Source organism: Dendrobates tinctorius, unplaced genomic scaffold (assembly GCF_039654945.1).
Source record: "Dendrobates tinctorius isolate UK_male_01 unplaced genomic scaffold, ASM3965494v1 ptg000099l, whole genome shotgun sequence".
Lineage (NCBI taxonomy): Eukaryota > Metazoa > Chordata > Amphibia > Anura > Dendrobatidae > Dendrobates > Dendrobates tinctorius.
Genome location: NW_027361767.1, coordinates 2125009 through 2149790, shown reverse-complemented (window position 1 = coordinate 2149790; position 24782 = coordinate 2125009). Strand labels below are relative to the sequence as shown.

Sequence of the window (24782 nt, the reverse complement as noted above, 5' to 3'; positions counted from 1 at the left end):
ATGGCTGGGAACATACAGTGTAGTTGCTGTCAGCTGCAGCTGCTGATATCATTTCCTCTCCCTACATATTCTAGCTCTGGGCCTTTCTTCCTTGCCTGTGAAGGAATCTTCTTCCTGGAAGTGTTGAGCTGTGCAGTGTTGCAGTTGGGAGTAGTTGCTGGAGTGTTTTGTGTGCAGTAGTTTCGTGTTAACCTCCTCATCCCTATTCCTATTTAGTTTGTATATTCCTCCCTTTCCTTATTCCCTTCCCCACTTTTGGTGAGTGTTTTGTATGAAAGTGGTTTTCGGTTACTCCTGTCTTTGTATCTTGTTTGCTTTACATTTCTGTCCCATGTCACGCGGTGTGGGGGAGGGAACATTTTAGGGTTTAACAGGAGCATAGTAAAGTTGGAGACCCAGACCTCTCCACCATAAACAGTACCCATGGGACAGGGATACTTAGGGTACTAGTTCCAGGGACACTTTTAGACTGTCATATCATGACAGCTCTCCTAATTCTATTTTCCATTTTGGTCTGTGTCCGTCCGTTGCAGAGATATTCACATTTGTAGCTTTTAGATTGCAGTATGTCAAATTTATAATTGCAGTCCAACTGGACGTTTCTTCAGAGTCTTTTTTCGGGTTGTCAGCTTTCACTGCTCTCACCCAGACGCTGCCTATCACAGCTTGGTAGGGTCTGAGACTGCTAGATTAACTTCCAGTTAGGTGGTAGGGAGCTGGCTATCCATCAGCATGACGTAGGAAGTTGCGCCCCATCAACAGAGCAGGGTGGATGAAAAGCCACTGCTCTGTCAAGTTGATGTCAACAAAAGATGCCGAATCGCCGGTCGGAGCGGTCTATGTCCGCTCTGTGCCATCAGAGATCGGTGCTGGGCACAACAGGCAGATAGTGAACAACTACCTGTTAGTTCTTAGCCACATTTGTTTTTTTAACAAAGTCCACTTTAACTACATTTTTTTTTGAGCAAGTGACCGGTGATCATTAAGTATCGGGATCAAATTCTCAGAGCCATTCTCAACCCTTACCTAGGTGCGGTCTGCCCCGGGTTTCTCCTGGTGCAGGACAATGTCCGGCATCAGGCTTGGACCGGCCTAAAGGGTAACCGGGGAATCCCCCGGTGGGCCCCTGTGCAGATCTGGGCTCTCAACTCCACTGTATGGCCAGTAATAGGCATTATTCACTTGGTTCACTCTGTACAGAAAAAAGCAGCATCTCATCATTCATTAACCAAACTACCCAGTGTATTATTATGTAGAGATATAGGTAAATTTGTGAATGAGGGAGGTGTAGTATTTGTATGTAGGTGAAAAGTGGGTCCCCCGAAAGTCAATGTTATTGGTGGGCCCTTGGCACCCCAGTCCAGCACTGCCCAGAATCATATGGCAATAGTGTGTAGGCAGTTCCTAGATAATGGAGGCAGTGATGCCAGTGACTGGTCCTCACGTTCCCTTGACCTAAATTCGATTGACAACTTCTGCATCAGTGCATCCAACATGGCCAAGTATCGGCAGAAACTATCCTGAAGATCACTGATGCCCTGATCCAGGACTGTGAGGAGATCCCCCAGGACACCATCCGTCGTTTCGCCAGGAGCATGCCCAGACTTTGTCAAGAGGGCACACGTCCATGTGGGGGCCAAACATCACTACAGGTCAGATAATGAGCTGCAGGCAGGAAATGGCAGCGAATTGGATCCGTCTGTGATTTCACTTCTTTAATTTGAATTTTGGCCTAATTTTGAATCCAAACCTCAATTGGTTGACGATTTTGGTTGCCACTAATGAAGTATACAACTTATATCAGAAAATATATATATCTTAATTATTTTGCTCATCAAAATTCCATGTGTGATTTAAGTGTTCCCTTAATTTCATGAGCAATATAGATACATACATTATATATCTACACACACTGTATATACAGCACATATGGAGAATACTGAATATTTGGGCGATCCTCTGACGAGAGACATGGATGGATGAGTCCCTGTGGAGCAGGTGACATCAAGTGGCCGGTCCAGTAGGGGAGGAGGAGGGAGGAGATAAGGGGATATGATGTAGGGAGGGGGGGAGGTTGCAGGAAATCTTTAGATACAGGAGGCAGAAACACTGCATAAGGAAGACACAGAACAGTGACTGCGCCAGGTACCAGCCTGCAGCCCAGCATCAAGGTGAGAACGCTACAGGGGATGATGGGAGTCCTGACATGGGGATCCTAGAAAGTAGTCAGCGAGCAGCATGTAAGGATACTCTGAACATGCAGAAATGTCAGTCACTGCAGATGGGGGGGATCGAAGCAACATGTGCTATACTGCTATACCATGACACCCAAAATCACCCATTCACCACCATATGCGGGTGATGTTTCGCGCAATATTGAGTGCAACTGAAGGACAGGTACTTTGCAATATGGGCACGGCAGGAAGGTTGTGTATAAATAAATCCCAGGGTTAATCTGTAGGACAAAGTGTTTACAGCCTGAGGGGATGATATCGGCAGAGTTCGGCATTAGTGATGTCATATGTGACTCAGGGAATTACGCACAGTGACACTTCGTCTAATGACCGTCCAGAGCCGGGTCACCATTATAACAGGTTACAGGGGTGATAAGGATAATAAAATATAAAATATATAGCCTAAGGGTATGTGCACACGCTGCGGTTTTGGCCCAGCAGAACTGCAGCAGTTACGCAGACATGGTACTTTACCATGTTAGCCTATGGGTTTTCAAAACCGCAGTGCTCACGCTGCGTTTTTTTACCTGCGGAAAAGCTGCGTTTTTTTTTCAGCAGCATGTCAATTGTTTCTGCGGATTCTGCTGCGGTTTGCCACCTATTCCATTGTCCAGGTGTCAAACCGCAGGGCAAAACCGCAGGCCAAACCGCAGGTCACTTTACCTGCGGTTTTACCTGCGGTTCCGCGGGAAAAAACCCGCAGGTGAATCTGCAGTGTGTGCACATACCCTAGGAAGAAGAGGATTACTGTAAAAAAAAACACTTCATAGGTGCAAAGATAGAATCACGAGTTAATACAAGGAAAAAGGTTACTATTGTTATAAGGTGACACATGAGAAGAACAGGAGCTGGGGCACCAGTATAGGAAGCTACAGGGGTAATAAGAGGATCAGGAGCGGGGTTACTGTAATAAGAGGTTACAGGGGTAATAAGAGGATTAGGAGCCGGGTTACTGTAATAAGAGGTTACAGGGTAATAAGAGGATCAGGAGCCAGGTTACTGTAATAAGAGGTTACAGGGGTAATAAGAGGATCAGGAGCCGGGTTACTGTAATAAGAGGTTACAGGAGTAAGAAGAGGATCAGGAGCCGGGTTACTGTAATAAGAGGTTACAGGGTAATAAGAGGATCAGGAGCCAGGTTACTGTAATAAGAGGTTACAGGGGTAATAAGGGGATCAGGAGCCAGGTTACTGTAATAAGAGGTTACAGGGGTAATAAGAGGATCAGGAGCCGGGTTACTGTAATAAGAGGTTACAGAGTAATAAGAGGATCAGGAGCCAGGTTACTGTAATAAGAGGTTACAGGGGTAATAAGAGGATCAGGAGCCGGGTTACTGTAATAAGAGGTTACAGGGGTAATAAGAGGATCAGGAGCCGGGTTACTGTAATAAGAGGTTACAGGGGTAATAAGAGGATCAGGAGCCAGGTTACTGTAATAAGAGGTTACAGGGTAATAAGAGGATCAGGAGCCAGGTTACTGTAATAAGAGGTAACAGGGTAATAAGAGGATCAGGAGCCAGGTTACTGTAATAAGAGGTTACAGTGGTAATAAGAGGATCAGGAGCCAGGTTACTGTAATAAGAGGTTACAGGGGTAATAAGAGGATCAGGAGCCGGGTTACTGTAATAAGAGGTTACAGGGGTAAGAAGAGGATCAGGAGCCGGGTTACTGTAATAAGAGGTTACAGGGGTAATAAGAGGATCAGGAGCCGGGTTACTGTAATAAGAGGTTACAGGAGTAATAAGAGGATAAGGAGCCGGGTTACTGTAATAAGAGGTTACAGGGGTAATAAGAGGATCAGGAGCCGGGTTACTGTAATAAGAGGTTACAGGGGTAATAAGAGGATCAGGAGCCGGGTTACTGTAATAAGCGGTTACAGGGGTAAGAAGAGGATCAGGAGCGGGGTTACTGTAATAAGAGGTTACAGGGGTAATAAGAGGATCAGGAGCCGGGTTACTGTAATAAGAGGTTACAGGGGTAATAAGAGGATCAGGAGCCGGGTTACTGTAATAAGAGGTTACAGGGTAATAAGAGGATCAGGAGCCAGGTTACTGTAATAAGAGGTTACAGGGGTAATAAGAGGATCAGGAGCGGGGTTACTGTAATAAGAGGTTACAGGGGTAATAAGAGGATTAGGAGCCGGGTTACTGTAATAAGAGTTTACAGGGGTAAGAAGAGGATCAGGAGCCGGGTTACTGTAATAAGAGGTTACAGGGTAATAAGAGGATCAGGAGCCAGGTTACTGTAATAAGAGGTTACAGGGGTAATAAGAGGATCAGGAGCCGGGTTACTGTAATAAGAGGTTACAGGGTAATAAGAGGATCAGGAGCCAGGTTACTGTAATAAGAGGTTACAGGGGTAATAAGAGGATCAGGAGCCGGGTTACTGTAATAAGAGGTTACAGGGGTAATAAGAGGATCAGGAGCCGGGTTACTGTAATAAGAGGTTAAAGGAGTAAGAAGAGGATCAGGAGCCGGGTTACTGTAATAAGAGGTTACAGGGTAATAAGAGGATCAGGAGCCAGGTTACTGTAATAAGAGGTTACAGGGGTAATAAGGGGATCAGGAGCCGGGTTACTGTAATAAGAGGTTACAGGGTAATAAGAGGATCAGGAGCCAGGTTACTGTAATAAGAGGTTACAGGGGTAATAAGAGGATCAGGAGCGGGGTTACTGTAATAAGAGGTTACAGGGGTAATAAGAGGATTAGGAGCCGGGTTACTGTAATAAGAGGTTACAGGGTAATAAGAGGATCAGGAGCCAGGTTACTGTAATAAGAGGTTACAGGGGTAATAAGAGGATCAGGAGCCGGGGTAATAAGAGGATCAGGAGCCGGGTTACTGTAATAAGAGGTTACAGGGGTAATAAGAGGATCAGGAGCCGGGTTACTGTAATAAGAGGTTACAGGAGTAAGAAGAGGATCAGGAGCCGGGTTACTGTAATAAGAAGTTACAGGGTAATAAGAGGATCAGGAGCCAGGTTACTGTAATAAGAGGTTACAGGGGTAATAAGGGGATCAGGAGCCAGGTTACTGTAATAAGAGGTTACAGGGGTAATAAGAGGATCAGGAGCCGGGTTACTGTAATAAGAGGTTACAGGGTAATAAGAGGATCAGGAGCCAGGTTACTGTAATAAGAGGTTACAGGGGTAATAAGAGGATCAGGAGCCGGGTTACTGTAATAAGAGGTTACAGGGTAATAAGAGGATCAGGAGCCAGGTTACTGTAATAAGAGGTTACAGGGTAATAAGAGGATCAGGAGCCAGGTTACTGTAATAAGAGGTAACAGGGTAATAAGAGGATCAGGAGCCAGGTTACTGTAATAAGAGGTTACAGTGGTAATAAGAGGATCAGGAGCCAGGTTACTGTAATAAGAGGTTACAGGGGTAATAAGAGGATCAGGAGCCGGGTTACTGTAATAAGAGGTTACAGGGGTAATAAGAGGATCAGGAGCCGGGTTACTGTAATAAGAGGTTACAGGGGTAATAAGAGGATCAGGAGCCGGGTTACTGTAATAAGAGGTTACAGGGGTAATAAGAGGATCAGGAGCCAGGTTACTGTAATAAGAGGTTACAGGGGTAATAAGGGGATCAGTAGCCAGGTTACTGTAATAAGAGGTTACAGGGGTAATAAGAGGATCAGGAGCCGGGTTACTGTAATAAGAGGTTACAGGGGTAATAAGAGGATCAGGAGCCGGGTTACTGTAATAAGAGGTTACAGGGATAATAAGAGGCTCAGGAGTCGGGTTACTGTAATAAGAGGTTACAGGGGTAATAAGAGGATCAGGAGCCGGCTTACTGTAATAAGAGGTTACAGGGGTAATAAGAGGATCAGGAGCCGGGTTACTGTAATAAGAGGTTACAGGGGTAATAAGAGGCTCAGGAGTCGGGTTACTGTAATAAGAGGTTACAGGGGTAATAAGAGGATCAGGAGTCGGGTTACTGTAATGAGGTTACAGGGGTAATAAGAGGCTCAGGAGTCGGGTTACTGTAATAAGAGGTTACAGGGGTAATAAGAGGTTACAGGGGTAATAAGAGGATCAGGAGCCGGGTTACTGTAATAGGAGGTTACAGGGGTAATAAGAGGATCGGGAGCCGGGTTACTGTAATAAGAGGATCAGGAGCCGGGTTACTGTAATAAGAGGTTACAGGGTAATAAGAGGATCAGTAGCCGGGTTACCGTAATAAGAGGTTACTGGGTAATAAGGGGATCAGGAGCCAGGTTACTGTAATAAGAGGTTACAGGGGAAATAAGAGGATCAGGAGTCGGGTTACTGAAATAAGAGGTTACAGGGGAAATAAGAGGATCAGGAGCCGGGTTACTGTAATAAGAGGTTACAGGGTAATAAGAGGATCAGTAGCCGGGTTACCGTAATAAGAGGTTACTGGGTAATAAGGGGATCAGGAGCCAGCTTACTGTAATAAGAGGTTACAGGGGAAATAAGAGGATCAGGAGTCGGGTTACTGAAATAAGAGGTTACAGGGGAAATAAGAGGATCAGGAGCCGGGTTACTGTAATAAGAGGTTACAGGGGTAATAAGAGGATCAGTAGCCGGGTTACTGTAATAAGAGGTTACAGGGTAATAAAGGGGATCAGGAGCCGGGTTACTGTAATAAGAGGTTACAGGGTAATAAGAGGATCAGGGGCCGGGTTACTGTAATAAGAGGTTACAGGGTAATAAGAGGATCAGGAGCCGGGTTACTGTAATAAGAGGTTACAGGGGAAATAAGAGGATCAGGAGCCGGGTTACTGTAATAAGAGGTTACAGGGTAATAGGATCAGGAGCCGGGTTGAATAGTATTTATTTCCACAACGCGTTTCAGTGCCGGACTAGCATCTTTTACAAGTGAAACAAAACAATTGCAATTGGAATTAGAAGATGCAATTGTTTTTTTTTCATTTGTCAAAGACGCTAGTCCGGCACTGAAACGCGTTGTGGAAATCAAAATCGTTGAACTCCTCTTGGTCCTAGGGATTCTTCATTTCAGCAGTGCCGCCGGATATCATGTTATCGTCCAAATTGGTCAGTGGGTGATAATGGGCACTGGATTACTGTAATACAAGTTTTTGGATCTTAAAGATGTCCTACAAATCTCAGCATTATCTGTGGTAGTAACAGGGTGATTATCCCGGTTATGACACATTACTGGAGATATATTGTTACTCATTTTATGCTGTTACTGTAACAATATTTGTTATTCACGTTATCTTCCCGCAGGACAGAATGTCTCCATTGTTCCTCTGCCTCGTCGGCTCGTTTCTTATATTTTCCCAGTCCACGGGATCTCCAGACGTTTGCCTAGTAAACAAGAAGCAGAAGTTGACTGCCAGCCCTGAGCCAGGACTGACCAAGTGCCAGCAGTACTCCAGTCGTGAGTAGAACTGCGACTTTCGGGTTCCGGGAGGGAAATTCTTCAAGTTCAACTTCACTACTTGGTTTGACCAAATTGGACAAGTTGTTTATCGCAGCCCAAATACGGTGCAGTCAGTGGTAGACCACTTGGAGACCCCGTACTCGAATTTCCAATGTATGCAGCCCTCCAGCTGCTTTCAGATGGGCTTTAGAGGCCTGAGGCCATGGAGTGATACATTGATGAGAGCCTATGGATTACCGACATGAGGCATGTCCTTATGTGACAACGTTCTTCCCTTACAGCACATGGTGACGTGAAGCCATCCAAGAGTCCCTGAACTCTCATCGACATCCTAAACAAGTGCTCAATATTTAGAGGGGATGTCTACTCAAGTGTGACCACCGCAATGGTTTTTTAGAAGCCTCCCAGAATATCTTTTCTGTTGTTTGACCTTTAAAGGAAATCTGTCACCAGGCTTTTGCTATGTAACCGGAGAGAAGTATGATATAGTGGCTGAGGCCTTTACTCCACCGTTGTGTTACTTGCTGGTCTGCATGATGTCATCTTGATACCATCACAGTTTTCTCTGCTGCAGAGCTCAGAATGTGAAACTCTGTATAGCCCCGCCCACACCACTAATTGGCAGCTTTCTGCCTATGCAGAGTGTGCACAGAAAGCTGTCAATCAGTGGATGGGGTGTGGCTAGACTAGGAAGCACCAGACACCTAGTCCTCTAGTGATAATCTCCTGCTGATAAAACACTGGTTTTATTAAAACAGCCTAGTAAGTGATGCATCTCTGGAATCAGTGTACCTTCCCCTACACCATGCTGCTCTCAGATTACTTGGCAAAAACTTGCTGATGGATTCCATTTAACCCCTTACCGACATCAAACGTACAATTACGCTGATGTCAGTATCCCTCCCTTTGATGTGAGATCCAGCGGTGAGCCCACATCTTTCCTGAGACGTTAGCTGTTTTGAACAGCTGACATGTGCCCTGAACAGCCGCGGGTGGAGTCGCGATCCACCCGCGGCTATTAACCAGTCAAAATAAAACAATAAAAATCAAATCAAACCTACACATATTTGGTATTGCCGTGTTCAGAATCGCCCGATCTATCAATAAAAAAAAGGATTAACCTGATCGCTGAACGGCGTAGCGAGAAAAAAAGTAAAAATGCCAGAATTAGTTTTTTTGGTCGCCGCGACGTTGCATTAAAATGCCATTAGCTCAATGTGCAAAAAATAAGCCCTCACCCAATCCGAGATCATGAAAAATGGAGACGCTACGGGTCTCGGAAAATGAATTTTTTTTATTTTTAGCAAAGTTTGGAATTTTTTTTCACCATTGAGATAAAAATGAACCTAGACATGTTTGGTGTCTATGAACTCGTAATGACCTGGAGAATCATAATGGCAGGTCAGTTTTAGCAGTTAGTGAACCTAGCAAAAAATACAAGCAACAAACAAGTATGGAATTGTACTTTTTTTGCAATTTCACCGCACTTGGAATTGTTTTCCCATTTTCTGGTACATGACATGGTAAAACCAATGGTGTTGTTCAAAAGCACATCTCGTCCCACAAAAAAACAAGCCCTTATGTGGCCATTTTGGCAGAAAAATAAAAAAGTTATGGCTCTGGGAAGGAGGGGAACGAAAAACAAAAACGCAAAACTGAAAAAAAGCTCCTGGGGTTATGCTCCTCTGTCCGTGTCATGTTCACTTTTATGAGTGCTTTCACCAGTCTTGGTACTGGTCATCCTCTCGCACTATCCAGACCTTCCCCATTGATTATGGTCCGCTGTGTCCAGAATTATTTGCTTGATCTACATATATTCGCTGTGTGGTCTTCTACGTTCTTGGACGTCGGTGTGAACACGCAGAAGTGCCATCTTCCAGCTCTCTGCAGGGATTTCCTGGGGCTCTTACATAGCTCCTTAGTTGCTTTCACTGGCTGACAACTGCAGCCCTCCATTATCTTGTCATGTGCCGTTGTCAGAGCTTACCTGTGAAAACCCTTATGAGCCCTGAAGATCATGTGTAGAGCTTTATCCCTTAGAGCCGCTGTCTATTCTTCTATGTAAAGCAAGAAGTATATCCAAGTTATATCCAACTGGTGGGTAACAGGATAAAGAAGAACAGCATCATGGGGACAGAACTGTAAAAAGTTTCATTGAGATGCAATTTTTCTTTAAAACTTTTGTGTTCCCTCCTCAGTCTCTACTGAGTCCGATCTCCATTAGTCTATGTGCACACAGAGTTTTTCAAGGAGTTTTTGGAGCAGAAACGATCCGAATCTCAAAACTCCTCAAAATGTTGAATTTTCGCTCAGTTTCTGCTCCAAAAACCTCAACAAAAAGACTCAGTTTGAACATAACCTTACAATGTGCAACCAGGCATGCGTTTTTTCCGCTCAGAAAACGCTTTGCGGCTAAAAGCGCAGCATGCTCATTCTTTTCCACATAGGTCCACATTTTTAGCTGTTTCCAATTTTCCCAGAAAACGCTAACGTGGGCACATAGCCTAAAGGTGATCTGTCGCCTAATGTGAGAACAGCATGAAAGCCCTGATTCCTGTGATGTGTCATTAATTTGGCTGCTTGCTGTAGTTTTGATAAAATCAGTGTTTTATCAGCAGGAGATTATCACTAGAGGACTAATAAACCTGCAGCCAGTTAATCCAGCCACGGCCCCCACCACTGATTGGCAGCTTTCTGCCTATGCACAGTGTAAACAGAAAGCTGCCAGTGGTGTGGGCGGGGTAATACACAGCTCAGCACTCAGTTGAAAGAACTACAGGAGGTACCCATACGCACTTTTGGATTTTGATTGCTTTTGACAACTTGAATTTCTCACACTTAAGGGAATCCTGATGCCAGGAAAGTGACTGAGTGTCCTGAAGTCTCATACACACGCTGGCTATTTGTGACTTGCAGATTCTGCAGCATGTCAATTCTTTCAGCGTTTTTGCAGGTCTAAAATGATTGCGGGTTTCATGCCTTTTTAGATAGCAGTGAATGCTATGCAGGTAGACATATCATTGCACAACCCCCCAATGATAACAAAATCGCCCCCTGTGGAGCTTATTGGACAGCTTTTTATAATTAAATAAATGAAAAAAATTATGTGGGTCCCGCCCATTTTTAGTAACCAGCAAAGGTAAAGCAGGCAGCTGATATTAACAGGCCGGGAAGGTCCAAGGTTATTGGGACCTCCTCAGCTTAAAAATACCATCATGCAGCTGCCCCAGAAGTGAAACATCACATTACATGCCCCAATTTTGGTGCTTTGCCTCACTCTTCCCAATTGCCCTGGGGCTGTGGCAATCGGGGTAATGGTAGTTTGGGTTGATGTCAGTTGTGAATTGTCCAAAAACTCAGCTGGCATCAAGCCCTGGGGTTAGTTATGGAGAGGTGTCTACTAAACACCTGCATTACTACCCCAGTAAGAAAAAAAAGAAAAAACACACGCACACAAAAATACTTAATTCACATAACCCCTCCAACACCAATTTATTTTTTTTAAAAATCCCACGCCGGTCTGACATAGTCCTCCGAATCCAATGCAGTCCACATTGTTTTTGCAGCTGCATTTTTCCTGCCAATAGATGCAGAAACGGAGCAGAAATTTCTGCATTAAAATACGTGCACATAGCCGTACCATTTATTTGCACATTTTTTTTTTATACAGCGAAAGGTCAAACAATCCTCTACATTGGCAGCACCTTGTATCTCTGGGGTCCCGGGTTCAAATCCCACCAAGGACAACATCTGCAAGGAGTTTGTATGTTCTCCCTGTGTTTAAGTGGGTTTCCTCCGGGTTCTCCGATTTCCTCCCACATTCCGAAGACATACTGATAGGGAATGTAGATTGTGAGCCCCATTGGGGACAGAGCCAATAATGTCTGTAAATCGCTGTGGAATTGGTGGCACCTGATGTTGTCGGAGATGTGCCGGTTCATCCTCTTTCTTCCCGCCAGGGGCATCAACACTACGGAACACTTAAGGTTCCAAATATCTCCATAGTGACCATTATCTATTTTCCTCTCAGATTCATGCTGTTCTCAGGATCTCATAGACACTGCTTCCTCCGTCTCCTTCCCGTGGGCAGAGTGCGGAACCCTCAGTCCCAGGTAACGATAGATTCTTGCTATTTCTAATGACTGGTTACATAATTTACTCCATTACTCACTGGTTATGTCTCTCAGGTGTGAGGAATACGTCAGCAGAGTCCAATGTCTGTATTTTTGCTCCCCACATGTCTCTAAGTGGATTCTCCCTGGATCTGTTGCTGGAATCCACATGCTCCCACTCTGTGAAAACTTCTGTAGTGAATGGTAAGACCACACAGTCCATACACTCCTCTCATATAGTCTAGGGCTACAGTAGTTATATCCTTGTACATAGGGGGCAGTATTACAGTAGTTATATTCTTGTACATCAGGGGCAGTGATATAACTACTATAATACTGCCCCCTATGTACAAGAATATAACTACTATAACACTGCTCCTATGTACAAGAATATAACTACTATAATACTGCCCCCTATGTACAAGAATATAACTACTATAACACTGCTCCTATGTACAAGAATATAACTACTATAATACTGCCCCCTATGTACAAGAATATAACTACTATAATATAGATAGGGGGCAGTATTATAGTAGTTATATTCTTGTACATAGGGGGCAGTATTATAGTAGTTATATTCTTGTACATAGGGGGCAGTATTATAGTAGTTATATTCTTGTACATAGGGGAAGTATTATAGTAGTTATGTTCTTGTACATAGAGGGCAGTATTATAGTAGTTATATTCTTGTACATAGGAGCAGTGATAGGGGGCAGTATTACAGTAGTTATATCACTGCTCCTAATACTGCCCCCTATCACTGCTCCTATGTACAAGAATATAACTACTATAATACTGCCCCCTATCTATAAGAATATAACTACTGTAATACTGCCCCCTATGTACAAGTATATAACTACTATATTCTTGCACATAGGGGCAGTATTACAGTAGTTATATTCTTGTACATAGGGGCAGTATTATAGTACTTATATTCTTGTACATAGGGGGCAGTATTATAGTAGTTATATTCTTGTACATAGGGGCAGTATTATAGTAGTTATATTCTTGTACATAGGGGGCAGTATTACAGTAGTTATATCACTGCCCCTATGTACAAGAATATAACTACTATATTCTTGTACATAGGGGCAGTATTACAGTAGTTATATTCTTGTACATAGGGGCAGTATTATAGTAGTTATATTCTTGTACATAGGGGCAGTATTATAGTAGTTATATTCTTGTACATAGGGGGCAGTATTATAGTAGTTATATTCTTGTACATAGGGGCAGTATTATAGTAGTTATATACTTGTACATAGGGGGCAGTATTACAGTAGTTATATCACTGCCCCTATGTACAAGTATATAACTACTATATTCTTGTACATAGGGGCAGTATTACAGTAGTTATATTCTTGTACATAGGGGCAGTATTATAGTAGTTATATTCTTGTACATAGGGGCAGTATTATAGTAGTTATATTCTTGTACATAGGGGGCAGTATTATAGTAGTTATATTCTTGTACATAGGGGCAGTATTATAGTAGTTATATTCTTGTACATAGGGGCAGTGATATAACTACTGTAATACTGCCCCCTATGTACAAGTATATAACTACTATATTCTTGTACATAGGGGCAGTATTACAGTAGTTATATTCTTGTACATAGGGGCAGTATTATAGTAGTTATATTCTTGTACATAGGGGCAGTATTATAGTAGTTATATTCTTGTACATAGGGGGCAGTATTATAGTAGTTATATTCTTGTACATAGGGGGCAGTATTATAGTAGTTATATTCTTGCACATAGGGGCAGTATTATAGTAGTTATATTCTTGTACATAGGGGCAGTGATATAACTACTGTAATACTGCCCCCTATGTACAAGTATATAACTACTATATTCTTGTACATAGGGGCAGTATTACAGTAGTTATATTCTTGTACATAGGGGCAGTATTACAGTAGTTATATTCTTGTACATAGGGGGCAGTATTATAGTAGTTATATTCTTGTACATAGGGGGCAGTATTATAGTAGTTATATTCTTGTACATAGGGGGCAGTATTATAGTAGTTATATTCTTGTACATAGGGGGGCAGTATTATAGTAGTTATATTCTTGTACATAGGGGGCAGTATTATAGTAGTTATATTCTTGTACATAGGGGGCAGTATTATAGTAGTTATATTCTTGTACATAGGGGCAGTATTATAGTAGTTATATTCTTGTACATAGGGGCAGTGATATAACTACTGTAATACTGCCCCCTATGTACAAGAATATAACTACTATAAAGGTACTGTCACACTTAACGATGTACCAGCGATCCCGACCAGCGATATGACGCGGTCAGGATCGCTGGTACATCGCTAAGTAGTCGCTAGTGAGCTGCCACATAGGCAGATCTCACCAGCGACATCGCTGGGGACGGGGGTCGCTACTTACCTGTCACACCAGGCGATCCTGCGTCCTCCCTCCAGCCTCCACGCATCGCTCGTCTTCACAGCAGGAAGCGCCACAGGAAGCTGACGACGAGAAACAGTCCAGGATGTTCTCGCGCGATCAGCGATAACCAGCGGGGGAGCCGGTCGTAGGTAAGTATCACACACACAGATATCGCTAGCAATATCGCTATAACGTCACTAGTTATAGCGATATTGCTAGTGACATGCCCTTAATACTGCCCCCTATGTACAAGAATATAACTACTATAATACTGCCCCCTATGTACAAGAACATAACTACTATAATACTGCCCCTATGTACAAGAATATAACTACTATAATACTGCCCCCTATGTACAAGAACATAACTACTATAATACTGCCCCTATGTACAAGAATATAACTACTATAATACTGCCCCCTATGTACAAGAACATAACTACTATAATACTGCCCCTATGTACAAGAATATAACTACTATAATACTGCCCCCTATGTACAAGAATATAACTACTATAATACTGCCACCTATGTACAAGAATATAGTAGTTATATTCTTGCACATAGGGGGCAGTATTATAGTAGTTATATTCTTGCACATAGGGGACAGTATTATAGTAGATATATTCTTGTACATAGGAGCAGTATTATAGTAGTTATATTCCTGTACATAGGGGGCAGTATTATAGTGGTTATATTCTTGTACATAGGGGCAGTATTATAGTAGTTATATTCTTGTACATCGGGGGCAGTATTATAGTAGTTATATTCTTGTACATAGGGGCAGTATTATAGTAGTTATATTCTTGTACATAGGAGCAGTATTATAGTAGTTATATTCTTGTACATAGGGGGGCAGTATTATAGAAGTTATAGCCTTGTACACAGGAGCAGTATTATAGTAGTTATATTCTTGTACATAGGGGCAGTATTATAGTAGTTATATTATAGAGTTAGTTAGGCGTGTGATCGCTCTGAAATCCTGAAAATTGCTTTTATAGAATAAGGAGACTCATTTAAGCATCTGTTAGAGGACTGTGTAACTATCACCATTAGTAGTATGACCTCTGTTCTCTGTACAGGTTTGATGCGTGCAAACAAGATTTAATATGTTCACAAACTACATACCTTAAAAGAAATTGCAGCAAAGGCTGCATCACATACAAGCAGGTGAGTGCATGCACCTCCTCTAGAGATGTAATCCTCTTCCACTCGCACTCTCCGGTTGCTGTGAAATCTTGTGTGCAGGTGGCTTGCTCATCACATCCATAGGAATTTTTACAATAATCCTAACCCCACAGAATGATAGGATCGAATTATCCCATCATCCTGACGCAATCCCTTCTGTGAGTGGCACTTATCCCTTTGTGGGGGGTGGTCTGGACCACTGATCCTCTTACCATGTTGGAATATTCTGCAAAAGCCCTTGCTATCCCATCTTCGTGAAAGGTCACCGCACACCTCACCTTCTGGACAGTGGGGACCGGATTCTCTGCATTCCCTTTAAATGGATTGTCCACAACTATGTTATTAATGACGTCACACATTACTATGTGATCACTGTGGGTATGATGGTCGGCACCCTGACCGATCAGCTGTTCAGGTCCTTGCACATTTGACCCGAACAGGAAATGCCATTCCTAGTTTGCCATGAGTTCATAGGTGTTAGTTACAACATAAAACATTTTTTATCTTTTTTAATTGTGCTTTTATGACATAGAACAGAGGAGAGAAAACCTATTTAGACCTAGATAAATAATCTGCCTGCCTCCAGCGACCACTAGAGGGAGCTCACTGTGAACTCAATAAGACAGGCTCCCATGCTCCATGGTGGCTGCAGGCAGTCAGCATGATCTTTATTAATATAATGCATATAGTCGTCCCAACTTTACCCTCATTAGCATAGGTCAGGGAAAAGTAGTGTCGGGCATGTTGGATTTCAACATGTCCGCTTCACATGAAAATATGCCTTAAAGGGTTGACTGAACTCAGTATAAATGGGTATGTGGGATGAAGACTGGCCCATAACTCTTGGTACCAGAGAAAATCCGGCCACCAGAAAGTCATGTGAATTTTGCCCTAACAAACCTGTTAATATTCTCTTCTAGAAATTTGGTTCAGGAGAAAAAATGTGCGACACCATGTGGAAAAATTCGTTTGTGACAATGGGCGAGCAGTGCTTCTGCTTCACCCCACCAGAAGAGGGTGCTGATGCTGCACAGCAAGGCTCCACCCCAGCAGAGCTAGGCCACACCCAGGAGGAGTCATCAGGGTACTCAGAGATATGTTTTCAAGACCCTCAAAGTATTAAGAGAAGACGTGCAAGGAGAGCTTTGCGGAAGAGAAGTCTCCATCTTGATCTGGACGGTAGCGGCAGTGGTAATGGTGTCTAATGGGAACACAGCTCTTTGATCTAGTCTCTCCTACTTCCCTGCCCCTGTATCAGCCCCTCTAAACTTGCTTCTCGTTACCCAAAAGTGTTACCAAAGTTGAAGACAAGACGGACTTGACCAGACAGCAAAATCGAGAGACATCTCTGCAAGCACAATCTGAGCCAAAGAGCTTTACCTCATACGCACCGCTGTCCTGTGTGACCCCCACCCTACCAAAAAAATCCTCAGACCCTACGTTTTCACCAGCGGGCAGGGATGGCCTGTAAAAAGATGTTTGGTGGGAAGTCTATACCTCCAACACAGCTAATAATATTAATAAATAAGTATATAACTGAAATTATCTGTCTAATTTATTATTTGTGAAGAAAAAAGTGGAAGATATCACATAAGGGAAGGGATCCTGGCACAGACGCCCTGAAACCATGAAGGGGAGGCTGTGCCTGAAATAAAAGCGCCGCTTGGGCCCCCGGCCGATGTCACCAGGGGGAGATAATTCATAAACCTGTGTCATTAACTACATCCAGTAAGCTCCCAGGCTCCCCCTAGTGGAGGCGACTGACAACTAGAATTTTATCATTTAAAGGGGTTGCCCAGTTTACCTTTAACAGCGCCCAGGCACCAATGCAGATAAGATATGAGACCCTCAATTCCCCCATTGGTCTTGTGTCTAGATGCAGATGTTATAGATGTCATATAACCCAACATGACTGCTGCAGTCCATCACTGGCTACAGTAGTCTGTCTGTTGTGGTCAGACGAGTTATATAGGCTTGTATGTAGTATCTGCAGCCAATGTAAACCAGAGACCAAAATGGAATAATCGGGGGCACAATTTTTTTTTGCATTCTACACCAATTTGTTATTTTATTATCTACAAATGGACTTGACAATTTCATTGTCCACTACTTTAATACCGAAGGCCTATGCTCTGTGCAGTGTTGTGGCTGAATCTCAGCTACTACTGAAGGGAACAGGAGCTGTGCTGCACTATCCGGGCACCAGATGGCGCACAAAGCTACAAGGTTCAGCATGTGATTGTGGGGGTCCCAAGTGTCAGACCCCCCCCACTGATCTCATTTGTGTGCTATCCCAAGGATATGCTATCTAGACCAAAATTGATGTTGATATACTGTATTTGCTAATATATAACCCAAAATATAATTTTAAACAGAAAAAATAATGATATCTGTATGCAGTTAACAGCTGACATTGGTGAACGTCCGAGGACATACATATTATATATTTTTCTTTCAAACCCCTAATGGCCAAGCACCGTAAATTTACTGCACTTGGTCCTAAGTAGGGATGGGTGGACCGGTGGATGTTCGAGCCTGTCGGGTTCAAGAACTTTATCAAAAACTACATTCAAGTGAATGGGGGGGCCCGAACATTTGGTGGTTCCCACACGGTCATCTGTGTGACAGAGTGAGAAAGACCGGCTCTGACCAGTGGTAACCTAACTAAAGTCACCCCCAATTACAGCTGCAGGGTATCGCAGACCGCTGCGGGTTCCCACGCAGTCACACAGAGGACAGCGTGTGAGCCAGCGACGGTTAAAACGTTACCTCCGGTCAGGTGTACACTGACGACTACTACTCATTATCGTGTACCTGGTCTCGATGATAGCAACGAAAGCAAGCGTGCGTTGAGAGTATTCACCCCCGGCGCCTGTGTGTAATAAGAAATATCAGTAAGATATATAATTAGTGCAGTGTGTCTAGCTTACTGTACATGTATTTACTTAAGAAAAAATGGTGTGGGGTCCCCCTTATTTTTAATACCCAGCCAAGGGTAAGCAGACAGCTGGGGATGGTATTATTCTGGGAAGAGCGCAATAAACATGGAGCTTCCCAGCCTATTAATATCAGCTCACAGCTGTCTGTTTAGCCTTTACTGGTCATTAGAAAGGGGGGACCCCAGATAAACAAAATACCGTAGGATCCCTCTATTTTTTATAAACAGCAAAGACTAAGCAGACAGCAGTGAGCTGATATTAATAGGCTGGGAAGGGGTCATGAATATTAGTCTGGGAGGGGGCCAAACACCAGCCCTTAGTCACCCCAGAAATGGTGCATCCATTAGATGTGCTAGTTCTGGGGCTTAGCCTCGGGTCTTCCCGCGTGCCTTGGGGCAGTGGCAAGTGGGGTAATGGTTTTGGGACTGATGTCAGCTGTGTAATGTCCACTGACATCAAGCCCAGGGTGTTAGTAATGGAAAAGCATCAGACCCTCCCCCCATTACTAATCACCTAGTTAAAAGCAATAAAGACACACAAGTACTTTATTAGCTTTAAAAAATAAAATAATCCAAAACGGGGCCCGCCGTAAATCCATCCCACGACAATCCCCAACTCTGCTACATCCGGATGCCGTGCTGAGTATCAGTAATGCGAGTGCTCAGCACGGCAGTCAGAACACAAAGACAGTAACCTCTGTGTGAGTCGGCCTGTGAACTGCGGTAACCTTACTGACGTCAACACATCGCAGCTGCCGAATTCATACGCTACTTTCATTGTATTTCAGCTTTCGTGCTGAGTGGTCACATTACCGTTGTCACCTCTCATCTACTTGTAGCAGAGTCGGGGATCGTGTTGGGATGGATTTACGGTGGACCCCTTTGGATTATTTTTTAAAGGTAATAAATGGGTAAAGAGGGTCAGGGAGTGCTTTTTACTATTAAAAGGACTTATCTCTGTGTGTTTATTGTTTTTGACTAGGGGGTCAGTAATGAAGGGGGTCTCAGACACCTATTACTAATCCTTGGGCTTTATGTCAGCATACATTACACAGCTGACATCAACCCTAGAGTATTACCCCACTTGCCAACGTACCAGTGCCAGCGGGAAGGGACAAAGTGCCAGAATTGGTTGTCATCTTTTAGGCTGGGGAGGGCCAAATATCCACAGACCTTCCTAGCCTGATGGTACCAGCGTACAGCTGTCTGCTTTACCTTGGTTGGTTATCAAAAATAGGGGTAACCCCACATTTTACGTATTGTGCCGGCCAAACTATTTAAAAAATTTGAATGGGGAAAAAAAACCCCAGAAGGCCATTTTTGCTCAGTCTCTTTCTTATGGTGGAGTCATGAACACTGACCATAACTGAGGCAGGTGAGGCCTGCAGTTCTTTAGATGCTGTTGTGGGGTCTGTTGTGACCTCTTAGATGAGTCCTTGCTGCGTTCTTGGGGTAATTTTGGTCAGCCGGCCACACTTGGCAAGGTACTCTATTGTTCCATATTTTTGCCCTTTGTGGGTAATGGCTCTCACTGTGGTTCGCGGGAGACCCAAAGTTTCAAAAATGTCTTTATAACCTTTTCCAGACTGATAGATCTCAATTACTAGGTTTCAAGAATTTACTTGAATCACTGCACTCATAGCTTTTGAGGGTCTTTTGTAGTGATGGGTAGTTCGTGAGTGAGTAGTTCAAAATGAACTAATCTTCAGCGTGAACTAGTTCACCATCCTGACAGATTAGTTCATTATGAACTAAACAACAAGTGGGAGGAGACAGAGTGATCCCTCCTCCAGGACGCTCCCTGCTCTGTCTCACACTTTATAGCTCCTGCTGCTGGAAAAGAAGGTAGTAAAACACTATACCACACATCAAATACAAATAGTAATATTATTAATAAAAACTGAAATTGCACAGTAGACAGCCACAGCTCATGTGTGTGTATGAGAGAGTGTTTCTGTGGTTCATGCCCCTCACCTGTCTTTGTGATAAGATCAGCCTCCTGTAGCCTAGAAGATCAGTCTTGCTAAAATCTTTACCACTGGCTCACGTTCTGTTCTCACAATGGTGGATGCTGAACTGCTTCTCCTAATACACAATTATTATGAGTCAGTACGCTACACTACCACAGGTGGCGCTGCTGGGCTCAGTGAGATGCATCAGCTTGACCTAGGCTGTCCTGATTCATTCTCAATAGAACATTTAGTTCATCAGTTCCTATAGTTCATAGGTCACATGGTGCATTTCCTATCAGCTCCTCACAGGATAGGGTGGAGAATTATCAGGCTGTCTTATAGGAAGATTGTCTTTGCCCGTAGCAACCAATCACAGGTCAGCTTTCTGATATTGCTCTGGCAAGTGAAATCTGAGCTGTGATTGGTTGCTGTGGGCAAAACTAGACAGTTTCTGTCTTAGGCTACTTTCACACATCAGTTTTTGGCTGTCAGGCAGGATCTGGCTAATTTTAGAAAAAAATGGATCCAGCATAAATTTTGGAGAACTGTAGAAACGGATCAGTTTTTCTGCCGGATCCATCTCGCAGGTTATATCTGTATCCTGGGGGCTGGCCAATTGGATCTGAGCATGCGCAGGCTTAAAAAAACGGATCCGGTGGCTGGATCCTTCTTTTTCTGGATCCGGCGCTTACGGCTTTTTCGCCGGAGACAAAAAACGTTACAGTAGCCGTTTTTTCCAGACGCCAGAATGAGACAAGTAGCCGGATCCGGCAAAAAACGGACAAAACGCAATGCCATCCGGCACTAATACAAGTCAATGGGGAAAAACTGGATCCGGCGTTGCATTTCACCGGATCCGGTTTTACAAAAAAAAGCCGAATCTCACCTGATGGCGCAAAACGGATGTGTGAAAGAGGCCTTAGACAGATAGATAAATCTATACGTGTATACTGTACCTGTGGGCAGATTGATGCGCTCTGAGATCAAATGATAACATGTAGGGTCTCAGCGCTCACCATTCAGACATAAATATAGTTACACAGGGTAATATTGTGTAGCGGGTAACAATATAGGTATTTGCAGGTACCCAGTAAAGTTACAGGGGTTGTTTGAGATTAGAAAATGTTATTAGGTGGGGGGAGGGGGTTTAAAGCAAAAAATATATTGCACTTACTATGGTCCCTGCAGCACTCAGTCTGGCAACTTGCTGTCCCATGCTGTTCCTAACATCTAGCGTTATCTGGGACAACACATCCAAGCAAGGCCTTGCCAAAAGGTTAGACTCAGTGGCCATGGTTTTGCCGAGTAGGCAGGTCTTTCTGAGACAGGTTGTCCTGGATGCACCTAGAGGAGCTATGGGGAACTGGGGTCAGCAAGTTCAGTTTATTTTTTTACCCACACAAACATTCATAACATTTTAAATCCAGGCTGACCCCTTTAAAAGGGGTATGTGAAATCTGCATATTAATGGCCTGCACCCAATAGGCCACCAGTATCTGATCAGAGGGTGCCAATAGGCTGAAAGAAAAGGTTTTCAAATCAACTGGAGAATGATGAAAGTTATACATTTAAAAAAAAAAAAAAAAAAAAAAGTAAGCCTTCCCGTACTTAGCTGCTGTATGCCGGAAGTCATGTGAACTTCCCAGTCTGACACAGAGCTCCTTGTAACCTGACATTCTGTGGGACATACAGCAGCTGAGAAGGACTGGGAGGCTTGAAGATTTAAAAAAGAAAAAAAAAGGAAGTTACTAACTTGAATAAATAACTTTTGAATTTTTTTCTCCAGAATGAGCACCCCTTTAACAAGAGTTTGTTATATAATGATCAGATGTATTAACTTTTTCTGATCATTTTAACAAAACTATAACTCATCCTAGGAGCCACAGCTTCTGTGTGACGAACTAGAACTGATCAATCTCTTCTCAGCAGAATCCAGAGAGATACTGAACTAAATGAACTAATCTTTTGAACTAATCTTTTCAGTGAACTAGTTCATGGTGAACTAATCACCAAAATGAACCAGATTTCCCATCACTAGTCTTTTGGTCTACATCCCTTTGTCAGGCAGGTCCTATTTAAGTGATGTACGCCAATAATCAGGCCTGGGTGTGGCTAGGAAATTTGAACTCCAATTCCCAAAGATGTGATAAACCACAAGTTAATTTATGTTTTAAGGGTACTTTTACACTTACCACGTTTTTTGCGGCCCTCAAAAAGCTTGCGGATTGCAGTTTTTCTTTTTTACAATACTATGGAAATAGTATTGGAGAAAAAAAAAAAAAAAAAAAAACATTCCGCAAAACCAGAAGTGACGGTGATTTTCAATGGGTGCCATGTCCGTACACCATGAAAAAGATCGTGCAAGCTCGATCTTCTATCACGGCCGCAAATATGCCCCTCACGGCCGTACGGCACACAGCGCACTGTGGAATTTTCATTTATAAACTGCATTTTGTGATTACTTGTGTTATTTTTGTCTAATATTTACATGTGTTTGGTGATCTGAAACATTTAGGCTATGTGCACACATGCAGAAATGCTGTGGAAATTTCAGCAACTCCCGCCGCGGATAAAACGCATGCGAATTCGTGCAAAAACCAAGGGTTTTTCAAGCGTTTTTCGCTTGCGGAATACTTGCGCATTCCAAGCATCGCTTGGAAATGTGATTGATAGGTTGGTCACATTTGTTAAGCATAGTGCTTGACAAGTGTGACCAACTTTTTACTATTGATGCAGCATCAATAGTAAAGGATGGGATGTAAAAAAAAAAAAAAAAAAAAAAAAAAAAAAAAAAAAAAATTTGTTCTCGCCTTCCGACGGCCACCAGAGTCCTTCCCGCCTCTCCCCACGCTCCTGGCATTTTCCGGTCCCAGTGATGCTTTGCGCGAATGACCGCTGATGACGTCACGCTCCTGAGTGCAACGTCATCTCAGGTGATTCGCGCAAAGCATCACCGGGACCGGAAGATGCCGGGAGCGTGGGGTGAGGCGGGAAGGACTTCGGGGCCACCGGAGTGTGAGTATCTCTCTTTTTTATTCTTATTCTATTTTTTTACAGGGATATGGTACCCAGGGCGTGGAGGACAGTCTCCTCTCCACCAGACCCTGGGTACCATCCGTGAACGCTCACTTTGCGCATGGTGGGCATAGCCACATGCGTAAAGTGAGCGTTTCAATGCATTCCTATAGCTGCGGGATCGCTGCGATTCCGCAAAAAGAGTGAGCATGCTGTGTATTTTTCCGCTATGCGATTCTGCAGCGCAAAAATCCGCAGCATTAGCACAGCATTGCGGAATCCCATAGGATTGCATGGGATGCGGGGTTTTTTTGCGTTTTCGCAGCGGAAAAACACCAAAAAAAAAAAATGCAACGTGTGCACAAAGCCTTGCGTGTGAGAAACATGCAAAATAGGAAAACAGGAAGGGGCAAACACTTCCACACAACTGTGTATGTATATCTATCCTAGAGAGAGCACTGATCATCTCTTGAAGGGTATGCAAAAAATTATATATTTTTTTTAATATTACATAGTAAAGAAATGTATTCATTTATATGCTATTTGAACGTACAAAAAAAGTTAAAAATGTAACAATTCGTCAGTCCTACAATATGCGAGTTAATGAGACCACATCAGTGCTAAAATAGAAGGGAAAAAAAATTATGAAAATTATCGTTGCTGAATATCGGGAGAAGCAAAAATCTTAATAGACGTTGGCTGTCATTAAGGCTTTTTCATGCCCAGTTAATAGGGGGTTAAATTTAGATGCAGCCTCTGTACAAGGATCATGTTATGGGTTTTCTTAGCCATGACGGGGTTTCTGACAACTGTCCGGATGCAGAAACCGATGCTCGAAGTGATCTCTGCATTCTGAGGTTTAGATATAAAACCCACGTTACACATGCAGACTACAAATATCATGTTTATTCAGATGTATCCATAATTGGCAACAGTCAATAGCGAAATACAAGAGGTATGAAATGTCCGCGCCATATACAGCAGACGGCCTCACATTCTCCGACATGGTTTCATCTTCACCTTAAAGTCAACCATCACAGACTCGGTCGCTTCTGGGCTGTCGAAATTCTCTATGGAGGGAGTACTACCCGCACTATAGCCAAAAGCCCAAGAGGGGTCTGCATGTCTGCCCCAGTAGGCGTATACGCCCGGAAATGATGCATGTCTGAGGACACATTCGCTCTGCCGGCACCATTATAGTCTATGGCACCGTCAGCGCATATGTCCGAACCCCGCTTTATGGGAACGTTTGGATGTAAGCTCCAACGGGACCCACAAACGTGGAGAAAAGCGCAATGGGAAAGCACCCCAAGCCATTTCCAGCGGATTTCCCCCCCTCTAATAACTGGACTACTGAAGGTAAATGTTTCCTATAAATCAGCCAGAGGCTCCAGTTGTCTCTCCAAGAAGAACCGGTGACTTTGGGGCTTCGACGAGTCCTTTGATGCAGAAAAGAAGGACAGGAGAGAGTGTGAGGAAGATTTACCTGCATCCTCTTCATCGTCACCCCTACACAAAAAGACAGGACGCATTAGAAAATACTATATACAGACATGGAGAAAAGGTTCAGCTC

At 43.4% G+C, this 24782-nt stretch overlaps 2 protein-coding genes across 4 annotated transcripts in view; one reads left to right on the top strand and one right to left on the bottom strand.

Annotated features, from left to right (window-relative positions):
• Window positions 1-2059: 2059 nt before the first annotated feature.
• On the top strand, window positions 2060-16846 carry LOC141099254 (riboflavin-binding protein-like). The gene is made up of 6 exons (XM_073587423.1): window positions 2060-2171; window positions 7448-7601; window positions 11635-11716; window positions 11792-11920; window positions 15199-15286; window positions 16225-16846. Exons 2-6 carry the CDS (start codon window positions 7454-7456, stop codon window positions 16507-16509), a joined length of 732 nt encoding a protein of 243 aa, XP_073443524.1. The 5' UTR covers window positions 2060-2171; window positions 7448-7453; the 3' UTR covers window positions 16510-16846.
• A 7251-nt stretch (window positions 16847-24097) lies between these two features.
• Window positions 24098-24782, bottom strand: part of RNASEH2A (ribonuclease H2 subunit A) — a 34238-nt gene continuing 33553 nt past the window's right edge. For 2 of the 3 annotated variants that reach the window (XM_073587420.1, XM_073587421.1), the window contains one exon: window positions 24098-24718. In XM_073587420.1, coding sequence (XP_073443521.1) covers window positions 24580-24718 — 139 coding nt within the window. In that variant the 3' untranslated portion in view covers window positions 24098-24579. The remainder of the gene's footprint in view (window positions 24719-24782) is intronic. The other variant, XM_073587422.1, reaches the window with a different exon arrangement.